General features: G+C 42.3%; 1 protein-coding gene across 2 annotated transcripts in view; it reads left to right on the top strand.

Moving 5' to 3' along the window:
* LOC118093423 (glypican-5) overlaps positions 1-20,123 on the top strand; it is a 385,759-nt gene that overhangs the window by 20,638 nt on the left and 344,998 nt on the right. For both annotated transcript variants that reach the window (XM_035132483.3, XM_035132482.3), the window contains exon 2: positions 14,257-14,418. In XM_035132483.3, coding sequence (XP_034988374.2) covers positions 14,257-14,418 — 162 coding nt within the window. The remainder of the gene's footprint in view (positions 1-14,256; positions 14,419-20,123) is intronic.

The following is a 20,123-nucleotide window of genomic DNA, read 5'->3' as shown; positions in this document are numbered from 1 at the left end:
TCTAGTCTAAGATTAAAATAAAACAATAAAAACCAGTAACTTTATCATCTAGCAGCAACTGGTGATCTTAGGCTCAGATCAAGTAGGTATTTTGTTGCCTATTACTAGACCACTTATCTGGAAAACCTGTGATTGTGGCAGGTTGCAAAGATAAGATTACAGTGCTTTGTTCCAGATGATAAAGGGCGGCTTTGAAGAGATGGATCCTTAGAACTATTTTTAAGTTGTATATCAGGGAAGCAATCCAAAGGGTTATGCGCCTTTAGAGTACTTTTAAAAATAAATAAAGCTAAGCACTTCCATCCAATATAGGGGAGGCAATTGGACTCCACAACAAAGCCAATGTTTTGGGATAAACAATATAATTGTCACAATAAGATCCAATGATTCTGATCATGTATTGCAGGAATGGGGAACCTGTGTGTATTCCAGGTGTTGCTGGCCCATCTTCATTGACAATTGGCCACTCTGGCTGGGGCTGATGGGAGTAGGAGAAACATCTGGAGTATCACACAATTCCCACCCCTGCTGCATTGGCTATGAATGTTGCTTTACTGAAGATCTTAGTGATAGAACGATATAGATTTTGCACGCTGTTTTTAGCCTTCCTTCCTGGATTTATTTTCCTACAGTTGTGCTTCATGGATAAACATACATCTGTCAAACATAACTGGAAATGGTACTGTATTTATCCAGAAATTCCTATCTTCTCCTTTCCGCTTGCAATGGTATAATAAGACTCTCTGGCTCTTTGCTAACAGAATGGATTTTTATTTAAGGTCAGTGCCAATAAGGCAATACTATGATGGTTGCACTGTAAATTAGTAAAGTTAATTGAAATTAGTAGGAGCTTTTTATTATTATTAATCATTTAGAACTGCCATAAGATCATGGTGGTGCAAAGCCACATGTAAAATGTATCAATGCTTTATTTTTGAAAATGATCCTTTCCAAGATACGTTATGAACAAATATACAGAATTCAGTTTTATCCAGTTGCTCTTATTCCATGAATGTATGAAAGAGAGCAGAGGAGACTAATTTTCAGACTGAAGTCCGACTGGCCACCAGGCGAATCTGATGAGTGGAGAGGGGATGAGAAGTCTCCTCAGCTGATTTGTATGGATCAAACAAGGGGAGCTGTGTTGTGTGTGTGTGTGTGTGTGTGTTTGTGGGTGCCTGAGAAAATGTGGGGTGGCCACACCTACCACCAGCATGCAACCCTTGGAGGATGGCCCAGGGTGAGTGTGGTTCTTGGGCCACACTCCCAAGAACCACACTCACCTTGCTGCTCCTGATACAGAGCTATGTGGTAGTTAATGCTTTGGTACATTTGTTATATCAGTTTTCAGCCTAGTGTGCAGGTTTATAGGGGCAAAACAAAATTTAAATTGACTTGTCAACAGCCAAATCTCTGCTGGTAAAAATAATTTGTGCCCAGTTGCTCAGTCCTTCTGTTTCTGTATGATAGTGGTCTGTTTTCCTGTTCAGTTATGGAAAACTGAATTTTGATGTAAGGAATGTGAGTTCAGACCTTATTTCTGTCCTGCATCCGAGATTATGGACAGGGACTACATCACGGGACCAGTTTGACTGTCCTCCAAGCAGCATGGAAGCAGCTTCCCATGTCAAACTAGTCATATCTAATGGGAGTTCATCGTGTGGGTGGGTTGATTGAAATGCTAACTTATCATACATACATACGGATGCTGTTTCAACAAAAGATGAGCGGCATCATAAATTGTTGGAATACGTGGAATTAGCAGCTATGACTAATAGAATAAGAAATAGAGATGACAGAAAACTTTTGGGAGAATGGAAGTTATATATAGAATATATGAAAAATCATAACAAGATAATTAACCTAGCAGGATGCGAGCAGTTCAGCAGTGTAAGTTATAACAAGAGGTAAAGAGAGGAAGAATGGAAAAAATTAGAGAAACAAGAAGATGCGGTTGGGAAGGGATTAGATACCGGTAAAAAACCATGGAAGGAGTGGAAGGGAAGTACATAAGCGGATTTATTTGTTTTGTTTTGATTTTATTAGTATATGTAGAAGGTATTATGTATGTAGTTTATCAGCGGAAAACATGTAGCAGAAAAGCAAATAAATAAATAAAAATAAAAAGTTCCCAAAGCAAAGGCATAAGAAGCTCCTTGTGCAAGTACACCTTAACACCTGGATGTTGATGTCATCCCTTCTGGCATCAGGCAACAAAGTAAAGCACAGAATCTTCAAGGTGAAAGTGACGGCATGTTCTAATCGCTGTCTGTCTTTAAGGCATGTTGTTTGGACGGCTTCCAAAAGGAATCCCGATGTTCTCTCCATGCATTGAAGCGAATGGTCGGCTACGAAACCCCACACCCGCACATCAGTACAGTGCTAATCCAGATATTACAGCCCACTCTCTTCTCATCTCAGTGTTTTATTCTATTTGCGGGTGAAGCTATGTAGCTTCAAATGGTGCTAAGGATTAGAAATAGGACCTTTGTGACTTCCTCTTCGATGGCTTTGGCTGCCTAGGTAGCACGTCACATGGAATTGTTCTGCTGTAAGCCTTTGCTGGTTCTCTTTAGAAGCTGGAAGAGTTTGCTAGCTTTGGTTGTTAAAGCATGAGGGAAAAGAAAGGTAGGACAAGTTAATTTTATAGTCATTCCAACTCTGGATGGAGGTGAACAGCGTTTGCTACCATTCCTACGAGCCCTGCCTGTCTAACTCAGCTTCCTGTTTTACACGATGCCCAACCAGATGCCTCTAGGAAGCCTCATAAGCAGGAGATGAAGACAATAACCCTCTCCTGCTGTTATTCCCTGGTGATTGGTATTCAGAGACATGCCGTTTCTGATCCTGGAGATAGCATGTATCCATAATGACTAGTAGCCATTGATCTACTTACTCTCCATGACTGTAATCCCATTATAAACCCATCTAAACCAGTTGCTGTCACTGCAACTTGTTGCAGTAAATACCATAAGTTAACTATGTGCTGTGTATATCCTTCTGTTTGTCTGGAATCTTCTACCAGTCAGTTTCATTGTGGGTTATAGTGGTAATATGAGAAGTAACACCAGGTTTCCACAACAGTAGTTTTTATTCATTTACAGAGGTGTCAACTTATTAGAAGTCATGTGTGCTACCAGTCAAACTCTCACAAGTATTACTGAAACGCAGGAGAGCCTGGTTTAGTTTTGTGGTATGTGCAGGAATTCTTTGAGGACATCACATGCCATTAACCATTGTGTTGTATAACACCAACCAGCAAGTGAGCATTTATCAAATAATATCTGGCTAAACAGCAACACTGCAAAATTGGTTTATATGCAACACAAGAATGTTCCCATCTGGCACATCTAAGTTAAATAAAAACGACATCTATTTTGCTGCTTCTGGGAGGAGATCACTTTTCATTGGTGGTGCCAAATTAATTCTATTTAGTCTTATATAAACATGTTTCTTTGTTTTTCCTGTGGAAAATTCACAGAGCAGATTTCCCAGCCAGACTTGCGGTAAAGATACAACACAGTGATATGCCATGTCTCTTTGCAGATGACAGTGGTAGAATTATTTTTCCAAATTCTAATTTAAGATTTTCGGAGATACATGCAATGTACTCCAGTAATGCATCAATCAGACACCTGCCTAAAGGATGGGTCAGACTTTGGTTTTGGTCTTATTTATTTTTATTAACTCCCCCCCCCCCCCACCCGGCTCCTGTTCCAACTCCTTTTGCACAATTTTGTTCCACAAATGTATTTTGAGAATCCATTTCGGTTATTCTTTTGGGAGAATACAAGTAAAAGTCTTTCCTTGGAGTTCAGAATCTATCAAAGTCCTGACAGAAGTAAGAGATGATTTCTAAATTGACCGTATTGGTTGGTCATGGTAGCTTTGTTCAGAAAATGGCTTAAGCTGGATAGTTCAGCATATCTCTAAACATTAGTGGTTAAATGTATTCATTATACTAACAAGAGCCCTATTCATGCAGGGTCTAGTCTCCCCATTCATTATGCATGCATAATTCCCATTAATTCTAGTGGGGGCTAAGTGTGCATACCAAAGCAAGAAGAAAGCTTGTGTTTACACACCCATGTTTGCACTAAGTGCACTTTCTAAAGTCCACCCAAGAAGCCGATCAAATTTCCTTATTTTTAGTCCATTTCCATGGAAGCAAATGGTGATGCATGATAAATTTTGACCTGCATAAACAGAGCTATTGGCTGTGGAAGTCAAAACATTTCAATATGACTGAGCATCCCATTCCTTTTCAACATCCCACTCCCTTCAGGAATTTGTGTATTTTTAGGATTTAGGAGGCTGGAGGTCATCCAATCACACAAGCTATGCTAACAATATTGTACTGTCAACTTTTAAACATATCATTCCCGATTGGTATTGCTCAATTCAGATACGATGTCTATAGGTGCTGCCTCTTCCCTGTGTTGTGAAGAGTTAGCAAACATATTTGTGGCTTCATGGTGAAAACTGCTGCAAATGCTGTTTGTGTGATGAAAGTTACCTCTGCATATATGTTTAATTCCTCTTCACCTGGAGCATCTACATAGGCCAGCCTTAGCCCAGTTACTGGTGTGGATGTATTTACCAAGACAACAAATTAAAAAGAACATTCTCTGTGCTTTAGATAACTACGGTGGAAGTAATTCATCCCAAGGGTGATATCCAGATGATGCTCATTCCAATACAGGAGAGGTATATGCATGCCCTGTAGGATGGAGCTGGGGACAAGATCTCACCATAAGCACATAAGGAAAGCCCTGCTAAGTCAGACGTAGGGATGGAAAGAAATTTAGTTTGGATAGGATTTTAATGCGTAGCTGGTTTGCACTTTCTGACACAATAAACGAATAAAAAACCCAGCTCTTCTTAGAAATTGACACTTCTCCAGGTTTTGTGCTGCAGTTTTCCAACCAAACAGCATGCAAAAACATTAGGGGATAATGTGCTTAAAAAGGCATATGTTGGAGAAAATATAAAATGCATTACATTAGGGGAAATTGCTTGCAAAAATGTGAATTTTAGGTGAAATTTACACTGAAACACTAACACATTTTCACGAGGACTTTTTAAATTGCAAACTGATGCAGAAGTGTACAGTACTGGACATAAGACTGGGAAAATGAGAAATTTGACAACTGACCAATTAGCCCATCTCATGTCAGCCTAGTGGGTTTTTTGTGGGTAATCCTGATATGAAAATATTATTTCATTAAGACTGGGCTATTTTGTGTGTGTGGGGGGTGTGTGCATCATAATATACAGAGGTGAGGGAGGACGCAGATGAAGAAACTATACACTCTAGCAAAACTGCACTGTTAAGAGCTTGAGATTTTGGCTTGAAATAGGTGGGCAGGCCAAAGGGGTGGGGCGGCTCAAACCAGGTGGTGACTTGGGGAAAACAGTCAAATTGAATGAGAAGATTAGGGAGAGTTTTTGAGTAGGTGGTGGTGCAGCATACTTTGTATTGTCAATGGATCTGCTCTCATTGGCTGCCATTACTCTCCCTGTTGAATGTCCTGGTCATAGCATCATTTTGGGGCATTCTGGGGAAAACATTAGTAACCTCTACTCCCCCCCCCCCGAATGCTTCCAGGGTGAGGCTACATCCACACACATTCTGGGGAATAGCAGCCACCAAGAGAGTACAACAGTGTCCGTTTAACTTTGTCTGTCCAACTTACTTAACCCCCCACCCTCCAGTTTCTCCAGTGGAAAACTAGGAGAAGTTTAGATGCTTTCCTATCTATATATTGCACAGAGGTATTGCATATAAAAGTGTAAAGTTGATATGCATTAGTACTCTAGTATCTGAATTTAGACGTGACTGTTTTATAGACCACTAACACGGGGACAATTTAAAGGCTGGTGCTTGTATGTGCCAAAATACAGCCAGGTTATGGAACTCTTCAGCACTGATGTCATGACTTTGTAGACCTTCATGGGATTTATGGCCTGCCTCTGTTTTAAAGGTTAGAAAAGAAATAGTGTTTGCCTAGGAATCTTGCACATTTCAGAAGATAAAGTGCTATGACAGTATCCAAGGCCAGCAGTTTTGTTGATATCATTTCATTTTCTCTCAAATCATCCATCCTCATACAGGAATGCACAGGGGCCTTGACAGGGTTATTTTGCTGCTGAAAGGGCTGATTCTTTTCTTATCTTTTGCCACCCTTCCATGTAACTTCCAGTTGGGTTCGCCCTGTGAATAGCCCACCCTTTTTTGTTTTCTGTAAACCTGACGCAGGATGAGCAAGTATCTGTGTGAAATGCAAGCTGGTTTTTTGGAGGGTGGGGGGGGGTAATTACTCAGGGCTTATCCTCACTTGTGGCACAGTCCGCGGTTTAAATCTGAGTGCCCTCCCCTTTTTTTGCTCTGGTGCTTTTCCCACGGAAACCCGCTCTTTAAAGCTCAATGAAAGCAAACAGAAATCTGTGGAAACCCAAATAGATGTTCGCGCCAACTGAGTGCTAAGGAGCAGGTTTTCACAGGGAATGATCCAGAGTAAAAACAGCAACAACAACAACAACAACAACAACAACGTGCTCGCTTTTGAGCTCGGACCTGTGCCTGGAAACAGAGGGGTAAAAGGTAAGTGTGGATAAACCCTCAATCTGACCTCCTCCAATTGAGTATGTCTTCATACCCGCCAACGTTTAGGGTCCTAAAAACTGGGACATGGGTCTTCCTTTCCGTGTGGGTCATGTGACCTGTGTGAGATCACTGAGCCCTAAAAATGTGCCTTTTCTGGACTGTGCTTGCATGGCACCCAGAAACCATGAGTTTTGGGGCACTCACAAGATCACTGCCTCCCCTAGTGCTTTTTTCAGGGTGGAAAGCACTTTTTGGGGGGGCAAGATCTCAGCATGAAATCATGGTACCGAAAATGGCCGCTGTGAGTAACAGGATGTCCCGTTTTTTGTGGGATGCTTGTAGGGTATGTGTATTTGAAATGAGGTGCCTTAAAATGCAATCCCAAGGCCCACTGAAGTCTGGATCTCCACTGACCTATCCATTTGGTGTACATAGACACACAGAGCCAGCCAAGGCCTTTCCAATGTGTCAGCAGAGCTAACTTAAAAATCAATTGAGAGTGTGACCTCCTTCCTATACGGAATAGATTTCTATGAAGGGCATCATAACAATCTTCATTTTTAGCCTCTTTAGCTATGAATAAAATAAGGCACTTCTTTTGTGCAGAGGAAACCAAGTCAATGAGAACATGATCAGTCCTGCTTGGAAGCTGCTGAAGACCTCAATAAATTCAGCTCAAACACTTGCAGCAGCAAGCAGGTGTGCTAATCTCTTTTCTCTTTCCCTACTCCTGCCATCTCTATCACTCTCCTTGTCATGGGAAGAGGCTGTGTGAAGCAGGGTACCTACTTGTGAAGGGCAACAATGTTATTTAGAACCCAAATTATGGCGGGTTTACAGTGGGGGCGCTTTCATGAGTAAAGGTGGCCCCCATTTTACACAGTCACCCACCGTGAATTGGATAGGGACGCAGGGGGCAGAACTTCACATGCTCATTCACACTCTGCGGAGATTTTACAAATTGGGCTATAGCTACTTAGCCCTGAAGGCAATATGTTCTGCAACTGAGACATGGTATCCAGGAACACTTCTTGGGCTAATCCCTGAGTGAAATTTATAGCTGTATGGCTTTCTTTGTCATTACAACTAACCTGTGGATGGCAATGGGCAGTTTTCATTGCTGGAAACACAATGTAGGGCTGGATTGATTTTAGTCCAATTCATTAAATACCATTTTCATTTCTTTATTTTTAAATATTTTCAGCCCACCTTTCTGAAGAGTGCTTGGCCATCCTTGGTGTTTTAGCGTTGTATTTACAAAATATCAATGCAACAAAATAACCCTGAAACCTTAATTCTCCTGCTAAAGTAAAAACCAATAAACCTACTCAGCCAGCCAGATAAATCACTTTTCAAACCATGAGCAACCTGCAGCCAAAGCCAGAGGACGTGAATCAATAATAGGCTTGTAGGAAATGCCTTTAAAGCTTTCTGAAAAGCTGGAAACATGGCAGCCTGTTGCAAGGGAATTCTTTACCTTTTCCTATACCTGAAGTCATCACAGAAGGGCCATCTCCTCCCTTGCAGCCACCAATGTCACTGATCTAGGAGTTGGACAAACAAGGTGGCCTTCTGTTGCATATCTCGGTGTGCAGAGAGACTGATATGGGTGCAGGGGGTCCATCAAACAGCTTAGGCTGCAGGGCCGGCTCTAGGGGTAGTCTGGGTGGCGTGGGGTGCTAGGGCGCCGGCCCGGTAGGGGGGCGCCGCGCAGTGCGCGACGCCCGCCCACCAGCCGCGGCAAGAATCGGAGCAGGGCGGGGGTGCCGGAGCGATCTCCGCACCCCGGCGCCTGGGCGCCCGACGTGCTTGAGACGGCCCTATTTTTAGGTTCCAAAATGGTAAATGTTTCTAAATGATTCATATAGATTCATATTCGTAAAGATGGCTTGCTTAAGCCATGTGGTCTAAGTCTGGAGCATCTAGCTGAGACTTCCTTACTGGTAGGGTTCACATGGAGAACAAAGAGTTCCAAGGTGAAGACGAGTGACCTAGCTAGGCCTGGCAGGACAGTTTACTCTATGGTCTTAACCCCTTCATGCTTTAATTAGGGTCATAGCTGCCAAGTTTTCACTTTTCTCGCGAGGAAGCCTATTCAGCATAAGGGAAAATCCCTGTAAAAAAGGGATAACTTGGCAGCTATGATTAGGGTTAAGCATGTTGGTTATGTGAGGCTGGATAGCCCACAAAATCCTTATTAATAAATGTGTCTCTGGGAAAAATCTGGGAGCATCCTCTGCAGACAAAATGTATTACATGCATTAGCTCTTAAATACTGATGCATAAGGAGGGGCAAAAGAAGGAATCATGCTGTAGGCAAAACTGCGCAAGAAACCCAAGCGAAATCTCTGTTGTTGACAAAGGAAACAATTGTGTTTTTGCAGCATTAAAATATTGTTTCTTTAATTTGCTTGGCACAGCTAGTACTACAGGGACTACAGCAAGACGGCAACAAGAATATTGACAAATCAATGGAAGTGTCAAATTCCAGCCTAGCTTCTTGCTAAATCTGACAAAAATGTGACTCGAGAGAAGCAGAACCGCCTGCATTTCCCATGGAAGCATAATAAATCTCTATCCTTGATAATTTTTAAGGGCAACCCTAAAGCAGTGGGATTCAGTTTCATCTCCCCAGAGAGGGGAAACATACTGATCCTGGAGCAACATACTGTGGAATTTCTGGATGGCAGCAAAGATATGGAGCTAGTCTATATGGATGGCTGAGCATATGGCACAACTGAAACCTTAATTTGTTTGTAAATTTTGTAGCCTCCAAATATGACAGAGCCAGGCTCAATCCCCAGCTGCTCGATGGAATCCCTCTGGGGCAGAATTGTACATCTGGCCCTCTCAGGTGCATATATTGTTATACCACTGGCATCTTCAGTGAGAAATATGATATTGCATGGCAGTGTTGGGAAAGACTTCTGCCTAAGATGGTAGAAAGCCGCAATAGGCAATGTTAAGGCAGGAGTGGCGAATCTCCGACCCTCCTGTTAACTTTTGCTCTTCCATGTACCCACTCATGTAAAATTCAGACTGTAAGATCATTGGAGCAGAGACCTGTCTCTCTCGCAGTATTTTTCTGAATGTCTCAATGCACACGGAACTTAGTTGTGTAAATATTTATCTCCTTGTACCATTGTTTGTTGTACTCAGGGAGAAGGGGAAAAAAACCCTCTTCTTTCTACAATGTTAACATAGTCCCCTTCATTCAACTCTTTCTAGGCTAATAATAATAATAATAAATTTTTATTTATACCCCGCCCTCCATGGCCAGGGTCGGGCTCAGGGTGGCTAACACCGAATAGAAATTACAATAGAAAGTAATAGAAAAAAGAAAAAAAGGGGGAAAAGTTATTTAAAATACGGCTTAAAATGCAGCTTAAAATGCAGCCTCATTTTAGTAGTAGCCCATAAATCAAGACCATAAAGGGAGGAAACATCAGAGATTCACCTGAGCCAGCTATCCATGCTGGTCCTACATGGGCCAGCAAAAAAGCCAAGGGAAAATGTATATGCCAAATCCCATATAAAGGGTCAGAGTGAGTCTAAGCCGAAGGCCAGTAGGAACAGCTCCATCTTGCAGGCCCTGTGGAAAGATGTCAAATCCCGCAGGGCCCTGTTCTCCTGTGACAGAGCGTTCCACCAAGTTGGGCCCAGTGCTGAAAAGGCCCTGGCCCTAGCCCTAGCCCTAGTTGAGACCAATCTAACCTCCCTGAGGCTCGGGACCATGAAAGTGTTGTTATTTATGGACCTTAAGGTCCTCCTCAGGGCATACCAAACATATCCACTTCCTAAATTCTTTCTCCGTGTGATTTGCTGTCAAACGTTTAGCATCTCCGTAACTTTCCAACTGAATCCTTTCTATCGGAGTTCGAGAAGGATGCAAATTGGAAATGAAAATAAATGCACACCAGTAGCACTGAGTGATCTTTCAAAGTCTTACTTATGTACTGTAATGTTAACTGTGGTTACAGCCGAAACTTGGCCTTGGGCCATGACGTCATATTGTTGACTCATGTTCAGTTTACTATCCATTAGAATATCCTAAACACTTATAGGAAATGCCACAGAATACCCAGATATATTTTTCTTGTTTAAGAAACGCTTCACATTCTTCTCTGCTAGCTCCTGTTTTCCGCCCTACCGGGGCTGAAAATCTTAAGTGCCATTGCATCTGAGAGGAGGGAGTTATTGAAGGAGGCCCAACATTGTTCTGAGTGTGCAGTCGTAGTGGCAGCCTCCCCACGCCATGCCTGAACTGCTGGAATGGTTCTTTTGCTCCATGGTTCCCCTTCCTGCTGCTTCTCCTACCCATAGCTGCCCAGTCTCCTGCTGAAAAATGCGGGATCGACAGCGGCGCGGCACCGGAAGTTGCTTCTACGCATGTCCGGACATGCGTAGAAGCAACTTCCGGTGCCGGCGCTGCCCGATTTCCGGTGCCCAGACATGGGCAGAGCGGCACCGGAAGTCGCTTCTACGCATGTCCGGACATGCGTAGAAGCAACCTCCGGTGCCGGTGCTGCCTGATTTCTGGTGTCCAGACATGAGCAGAGCGGCACCCGAAATGGAGCCTCCCTGGCAGGTAGGAAATCCGGGGGATTTCTGGGATTTTTTTCTATAACAGCGGGAAACGGATTAAAATTCGGGGGTTTCCCACGAAAAACAGGAGACTTGGCAGCTGTGCTCCTACCGTAGGTCCTGGATACAGTAAGTCCCAGTTGGGAAGGAGGGAAGTCACCATTGCTTACCATTACCCCCCCCCCCCGCCATGCCCAGGAAGAGCTGATAAAGGATCTTGACTGAAACCATAGAGAGCTGCACCCAGTCAGCACAGAGAATACTGCACTGGCTTAAATGGAGTGCTTTTTTCTGGGGGTACGCAGGGGTACACATACCCCCCAAAATTTTGTGAATCTAAGTTTGGCCTCATTGAGGGGGCAGTATTTCAATATGAGTAGGAAAATGACAGTGCCTCTAAACATTTTTTGTAGGAAAAAAAAGCACCGCTTAAATGATTTTGGTTTCATTTACATACTTTCCTGTGTTCTTCCTCCTTGAAAGGGCCACAAGACCTTGGTTCTTTTTCTGTTACAGGGCCTAAGACTCCGCCATGTGTGCTTATAATTATCCAGTAAACTTTAACTTGATTTCCTGGGGAGTTCTTGTTGTCTGTCTGATCTGCGACTATTGGGGAATAGAATTATTTATAACTCTGAAGTTCCACTATGATTTTTTATGTGGTGTGACTCGAAGATTGTAATATCATTTTTCAGTGGTATTTCCAATAAAAGTGTATTAAAAAAAATACTGCATGCATTAAGTTGGTCCCCCCCCCTTCAAACAAGTTCCATATTGAGTGGCTTTGCAGCCCAGCTGTGGCTGACTTTGGTTATCTGACTTCAGCATCGTTGTGTGTTTTGAGATTCTGTGTGGAATCTGTTGCCTCATGAAATGAGTGTCTGTCTGAGGGAAGACTACCATTGTCAAATTTCTTCTTCAGGTTAGCAGGACCGCTGTTTGGATAGTTTCCTTGGGCCCCATAAAGGCGGCATCTGCAAGAAGGTGGGTCATTAAATGGCACTGACCCATCAGCCTGGGAAGCTGGCGTGCAGATGCACCCTCGGAAATCTGGCATGCATTCCTCTGGTGCTGCAGTGCAGTGTGCCATTAAGTTGCCACACTGTTTGAGCTCTTACTCCCCCCCCCCCCAAAAAATGCCTATTTGATGGGGGTATGCTTTGCATTAAGATCAGCTAGCGTGATTTTTTTTAATGCTCTCTTTAGAGTTATTTAAGATTTTGGGACTGTACGAAGCTGCATTAACTATTCTCAGCAGCCAAAGTTGAGTACCAAAACTTAGATTAGGGTGGTGTGGGTTTCTTTTTTGGTAATTAAAGATTCCACCCCAAAGCTAGTATTGAAAAAAATGGAATTTCTGAGCTCACAGTATGATGCTCATACCAACATAAAGGCTTCCTAGTGAGACTGCGACTTGCTTTATGTTTTGCTTTAAATACTTTGTGTTCTGCATGGTGTTCTTTTGGCATTCGGAGGATTTGTGCTGTTTCTGTTTAGGAACCATCTTTGCAGCCTTTTTGGCCCTGAATCTGCAGACATTCTCTTCAACCGTCTGTGTGTTTGTTCAGAAAACCAATGGGGCAAAGAATCTTGGCCACCAATGGCTGCTAAGGTCTCTGTGGCTGTTTCTTCTGTTTTGCTGTGAAGATTAATCATTTTCCCGAAGATAAATATTTTCATCAAACCCAGTGTATGATTTGTAGGTAATAACACCTGCAGAAATCCCAAGCCAAAATTATAGAATGGGCATAGACAGGCGGTTCGAATGCAAGCTTTTAACCTGGGACATACAGTGATTTCTGAAGCAGGAAAATAAAAATATATTTCATTAACTCTGCTAATATGTGGATATGGATTTAAGATCCTGTGGCAGAAATAGGCCTGTATTGTCAGGCTAGTAACTTCACTTATCAAAGAAGTAGCATAGATCCAACTCCTAGGTGCTGAGGTCCCTTTGGCCCCCCAGTAAAGTAATTTGAGCCCCCCCCCCAACTTCATGGGCATTGCCATTCAAATGGTGTGTGTGCATCGTGTCTTGTAATCAATTATGTAGAGTGGGGCTTACATTTTATTCAAGTTGGTACCACTGCACAGAAAAAGAACTAGGCTCTAAACTGTGGCAATTGTTGGTAGGATTTCTTCCTAGGCTTCTATTTTGAAGAAGAACGAACAGACTGAACAGTTCCCAGGTATACATATTTGTAAGATGTGATGCTAAGTATTCAGGTGAAACTAGCGAGCTGACCCCGTTCTTCTCAAACATGCAGATGCAGCCTCTGGTGTTTCTGCAAAAGTGGCAGTCGCTGACTTTACTGTTACACATTTTGGCTGTGTGGAGATTATTGTGCTGCTGTACTAAGGGGCAGGTGGCTCATTCTGTCCCTTCACCCCTTCTGTAGGCCAGTTCACAACTCCTGTATCTTCAAAGGCGTCCCAAAAGCCATGGGAATTGGGTTAACTTCAATGCATACTAAAGTCAACAGAGGCTGACTTCGCCAGGTCTGAAATGTGTGTACAACTCACATGCACACACACAATACATGTTGCAGACCAATTGAATACACAGCTTAAAGGGCTGTTGCTTTTCCCTTGATAGTAAAGAGGACACACAGGGCACTTCAGGATGCTTGCTATTTTCAGTAGCATCCCAACAAGGTATGGAATAACACTTCCTTGATAGAGCATCATCAAACCTCCTCACCTCTAAGCAAAGCACAATGAAAGCTCATTAAACTGCCAAAGTAATCTAATCTTACTGCAAGCAAATCAGGATGGATGCTCGATCAACAGGTTATAGGGATGCACCCACAAATGATGTGCCTGAATTAGGCTCCTTTTTGAACTGAGGCTGCAGTACATGTAATCCTGGATATTATGGTGTTTCCTTAATTTAGCTGACGCAGTCATAATGCAGTCAGACGCTGAGCCCTTGAAGTGTACAGAAAGGCTGGACATTTTACTCCTTACGAGCTGCATCACTTTGCTTGTTAGAAATATCTTTGGCGCTGTTTGTTGATGCTCTCACTGAGGGTGTTTGTTTTTAATTTATTCTTTTCTTGCAACAGATTCCAACTTGCAGATCTGCCAACACAAAGTGCAAACATGTTGCACTAGAAAGATGGAAGAAAGCTATCAAGCAGCAGTTCGGAGAGAAAGGATGGAGAACATCCAGACTCTAAATTTTGAACTGAAATATATGATTGTCGGTCACATCACAGCTTTTCAAGGTAGGAATATTAAGAAAACTGTGAAGCAACTTCTTCCCTGTGCCAATAAATGCATAAGAACATGCCTGCTGCCTCGGCCGATGGACCATCTAGTCAGGCAGCCAAGTTCCAGCCACGGCCAGCCACATGTTACTAGGAAGCTTACAATTAGGGTATGAAAGCAATACTGTGATGCTGTGTATATGTAATAACATTAGAGTAATATAGGTTAAATGTAGGTAAGTATAATACAGTTGTAGCTTGGTTCTTGAACGCCTTGGTACTCGTACGTTTTGGCTCCCGAATGCCAAAAACCGGAAGTGTGTGTTCCGGTTTTTGAACGTTTTTCAGAAACCGAATGTCCGACGCGGCTTCCACTTAAGTGCAGGAAGCTCCTGCAGCCAATTGGAAGCCGTGCCTTGGTTTTTGAATGTTTTGGAAGTCGAACGGACTTCCAGAATGGATTATGTTCAAAAACCAAGGTACCACGGTATGTGAATTGGGGCAAGTGGTTGGGAGGAGAGGTGTGTGTGCTTGGGATGTTAGACATGAGTGGTGATTGGGTAAAATTTTGAAAAGGAGTTTGAATACTGGTGGGAGACAGTTGAGAGGGTCAGTTGAGAGTTATGAGCCATTGGGGTTGGGGAAAGAGTGTGTTAGTTGGATAGAGTAGGGTCAGCATTGTTATTAGTCAAAACTAAAGCCATATGTTTCTGTACTCTGACTGATAATACAGTGGTACCTTGGTTCTCAAACTTAATCTGTTCCAGAAGTCCGTTCCAAAACCAAAGCATTCCAAAACCAAGGCGCACTTTCCCATAGAAAGTAATGCGAAACGGATTAATCTGTTCCAGACTTTTAAAAACAAACCCTAAAAGAGCAATTTAACATGGATTTTACTATCTAATGAGACCATTGATCCATAAAATGAAAGCAATAATCAATGTACTGTAGTATAAAGTAAATAAGACAGTATTGTAGATGATAAAAATTAAAATTAGTTTGTTTTTTCTTACACTGATGATAGTCATTGTTTGGATGGGGGGCTTTTATCCATTTCCGCAGTCACACTATCCATCAATCAGTAGCTGAACCGGGTTCCACACAGTCACAAAAACAAATTAATCAAAAAAGCCTCAAAAACAAAAATGCAGAATAAATAGCAAAAAAACCCACCAAACTTAATCCATTCCGTTTGACTTGTGAAATGTTTGAAAACCAAGGCGCAGCTTCTGATTGCTGCAGACGCCCCAGAAACAATAGTCGACAGCCGCATCGAAAACTTACTTCCAGGGTTTTGGTGTTTGAGAACCAAGGTACCACCATAAAACCTCATATTATTCTATATATTGTAATATACTGGTAATATAATAATTAATATAATATAATGTTATACCATGCGCACATGCCTCCTGGCTGGCTTTAATTGAGTTGGGAAGATATTCAGGTACATAGTATCTGTAGTGGCAGCAGAACCAATGGGAGTTTAGAAATATCTACGTACCAGTACCCTGGCTCAGGGCAGTATACCTTACAGAAAGAGAAGGTGGTAGAGGAAAGTTGTGGTGAATATAAGGGTGGTGACTGGAACTTCATTCACATTCAGTTTACCTGGCAGTTATGGAAACTTTTTTCAGGTGTAGTTCCAAGATTTTTCAACTGCTTCAGTTAACTTCACTAAACCAAACCGTTTTATGGCACGCGCTGGTATTATGACACATGCCAGACTGTTGATTTTTGGACAGAAGTGCATCCAGATATGAGCTGCACCAGTCTGCCCAAAACAGGAGACGTAGGAAGCAGGATCTTAGAGAACCATTTTCAAGGAGCCGTTCCTTTTAATGCAGTACCTCATTGCCTATTGACATTAGGCACACACCTTCACTTTACGGTTTTGGGTACCTGGTGAGCTAAAATAATGTCTGTTTCATCAAGACACATGATATAATTTTAAGTATTTTGTTTTAAAATGTTTTGTTGGTGTTATCTTGGTTTTTAATGATGGTTATATATATATATATATTTGTGCATTTTAGCCATTTTTTTAAAAAATAATTGGATTTGTACACCTCTTTTTCTAATAGTGCAGCATTGTTTTCTAATAGTGCAGCATTGTTCACCCCCACCCCCTGGCCTGATTTGCGCAAATATGTGTTCTAATATTTCCTTACCAATGTTGGAAATTAAGAAATGCCGGTGTGAAGCTATGTAAGGCAAGACGGACATGACTGAGGCAACAGCTCCCTCTGTCCTGCTTTTTCTCCAGCGTTAATAGTATGTTTTATAATAGAATTTCTATTTGGATGGCAGAAATGTGCTTTTGCTGTTGGATACTGTGACAGGAGAAAGGGTGGGGGAGCAATTTGTTCTATTTCACAGCCTTGAAGGAAAAGGCCTTAGTATCCCACACAGTTTTGAAAATCTGGCACCAAGTCACATTTGAGCCCTCTGCTGTGCCGAAGGGGAAATATGGAGCCATTGTTGAATGACAGCGAGTTATTCAAGTGATCTTTCAGCATCATTATAGAATAAAGCAAAGGTCAGAATAGATTAACCTGTCAGACCCTGAGGTCAGCCAAGCCGCTTTATTGCTTGACTGAGTGGAATCAGTCATTAGACATTTCAAAGTAGCTTGGATTTACAAGCGTTTTCCAGAAATGGCTACCTAAATTATTGTATTGTGAGTGGTTATAAACTTGCTTTGTCCACCTTAGGTGAGAACATGCCAGAATTTTCAGCTTTGGCTTCTGAAAAGCCTCAAAGGCTCATTTGTTCATTTTGGTTTGTGTGAGGTTTCAAAAGGCTCTCTAAATCTTTTCTTCAGATGACACTGTATAAACATTCTGTTGCTCAAGCAGGGGCGCCTTTTGGTTTTTTAAAATCCTGAAATAGTTTTCCCTGCATTGAGTTTGGTTTATTGTTGCATGGTATCATTATGAAACATTAAAGGCTGCGTGCCTCAGACTGGTCGGAGGACATAAGCCTCATTCACTTTTTTCATTAGACTTCTGCTGCTTGGAACCATTGAAGAATGGGCTGAATATCAAATTAGTCAATTCAAAATCTGAACAATATGCAATATTTTCAGCAACAACTGAGTCACTCTTTGATTTCTTTCTCTTCTTTTTGGCTTCTAACATTCTATAGATACAAATATTCTCATTAAAATGTTCTATTGCAGCACTTTTTAAAAAACAAAACAAAACCTGCCAAATTTGTTCAGTGCTGTTTTATGGTCTTCAGTTGGATAATATATCACTTTTAAAAATGCAGCCTGGTAGATTTTAAGCCATACTACATAAAGATTTATTTATTTTTATTATATAGAGATTTTCTGTCCCACCCAGCGCACCATTCAAGAATTAAAAGTCACCGTTTCCTAAAATACAGCCAGGAGCTCAGTGTCTGCCCCATACCTGATGCCACATATGATTTTGTGGTTTAGGGGAAATGGCCTTGTGTGCTGAGTAGAGAGGCCTGGCAGGCAGAATTTGGCCTGTGGGTAGTGGTTCTCTAACCCTGCCCTAAAACCGCAAATAATCATAGTACCCCAAAGACCATCTTAAAAAGCATGACTTTGAATTTAAATACAAGCCCCAACAAAGCCCTGTTGTCCACCAGGCAAGCCTGGTCTGATCTGGTCAAGTCAGAGTGGCAAGCATAGCTGCCAAGTCTCCCGTTTCCCCCGGGAAATCCCCGTTTTTCCAGCTGTTCCTAGCTGAAAAAACGGATTCCCCCCCCCTGGTTTATTCTGGCGTGGTGGCCATTTTGGAAGTGGGCAGAGCATGCTCAGAAGGGACTTTTGATGCTGCTCTGCCCAGTTCCAAAATGGCTGCAGTGTGACTTCTGGCGCGGCGGCCATTTTGGAACTGGGCAAAGCAGCATCAAAAGTCACTTCTGAGCATGCTCTGCCCAGTTCCAAAATGGCGGCAGCGCTACTTCTGGTCTGCTATTTCTGGCCCGGTCCCTTATTTCTCTCACAGCAACTTGGCAGGTATGGTGGCAAGAGATCTGCAACAAGAGATCTGCAACAGGAAGACACAACCACTGGATGCCAAGGGCAATAATATAGCTTCAGTGGATACTTCCCACCCATTTGATGTCAGTCCAACAAAGCCCAGGCCAGAATATCTTTGGACAGAGGCAGCTTCTTGATTTATTTTTTAAAGATTTGGAAAGTGACAGTTCCTTTAGTGGTGAACTGTGTGCTCTTGGCAACTTGTGTTTTGTGTCCTCGATGCATCACACACAAATACTGTAGTGAGGATTAAGCCTGTTACATCTATCTATCTGAAGCTCAGCCCTGGCACCCCACAGGGATATGTGCTGAGTCCCTACCTGTACTCGTTGTATACATATGGCTATATTTCATCTGCTCCATCCACTGTAATTCTTAAATTTGCAGATGATACCACCATAATAGGTCTAATTACAGGTGGAGATGAATCAGCGTATAGGGAGGAGGTTCAAAAAGTCTCGACATGGTGCCTAGAGAACAACTTGCACCTAAATATCAGTAAGAAGAGCAGCTAGAGGCGAGGAAGAAGCCACTGTTTGTTTTTAGAAGAGTGATAAGATTTGACCAGGCTAACTCCTCTCTGGAAAAGCTGTAAATCTGTCTTCGGAGGAGCTATGGAGTAGAAATTTGGACATGATCTGTAATTTGTGTGCTTTGTTGGATTTGGAAGATCAGCGACCAGAGGGAGACTAAAGACACAACTCCACGCAGTGATAGAAAACATTTTTGGTAAAACCTGGCTGGCAACACAACTCAGAGGCTTGGAGAAGATTGAAGGATGTCAACAAAGACTGTACGAAAGGACTGCATTATTTTGGGACAATATGTGAAGGTTTACACCAGAGGCTGAATAACAATGGAGAAATTATTAAAAGCAAATGGCAGTAGTGATTAGCAGGAAGCTCTGGAATCTGAGGCATGGGGAGTCGGAAACATTCAATATAATTAGGCATAATTGGAATGTTTCTTTTAATTAGAATTGTATAATTAATTTGGATAAAGTGTAAATGGGAATAATTTCAATGTGATTTGATGTTGTTTAATTGGAAAATGTAATAAAAATTATTTAGAAATAAATAAATATCAGTAAGAAAAAGAAGATGGTGTTGGACTTTCAGAGGAAGAGAGGGGAACTAGCCCCATTGTATATTGGGGGGGTCTGTGTGGAGAGAGTCTCTTCCTTTAAATTCCTGGGAGTTCTCCTTAGTGAAGACCTCACTTGGAAAATCAATACAACCCAGGTGGTTAGCAAGACCCAACAGAGACTCCATTTCCTCAGGGTCTTGCGTAAGAACAATGTCAAACAAAAATTGATGATCTCTTTCTACCAGTCAACAATAGAAAGTGTCCTTTCATGCTGTATTACAGTGTGGTTTGACAGCTGGTTTGACAGCCACAGACAGGAAGTCCCTATAGAGGGTGGTGGATACAGCACATGATATCATGGGCTGTCCCCTGATGACATCGCAGGAGACCGCTGCCTCAGGAGAGCAAGGAAAATTCTCAGGGATGACTCACACCCCGGCCAGCACCTTCTTAATCTCCTACCTTCGGGCAGGAGATACAGAAGTATAGTCAGCCGCAGATTAAAGAACAGTTTTTATCAGTGGGCTGTTGGGCTGCTGAATGGAAAAAAAATAGTGGTGCAATTGACTTCCGACAAGCACACAGAGTGCGAACAAGACTGAGTACCGGGGGGGGGGGGCTC

This window comes from Zootoca vivipara, chromosome 5, assembly GCF_965207765.1.
Source record: "Zootoca vivipara chromosome 5, rZooViv2.hap1.1, whole genome shotgun sequence".
NCBI lineage: Eukaryota > Metazoa > Chordata > Lepidosauria > Squamata > Lacertidae > Zootoca > Zootoca vivipara.
The sequence above is the reverse complement of the archived record's forward strand: the minus strand, read 5'-3'. Positions and strand labels throughout refer to the sequence as shown.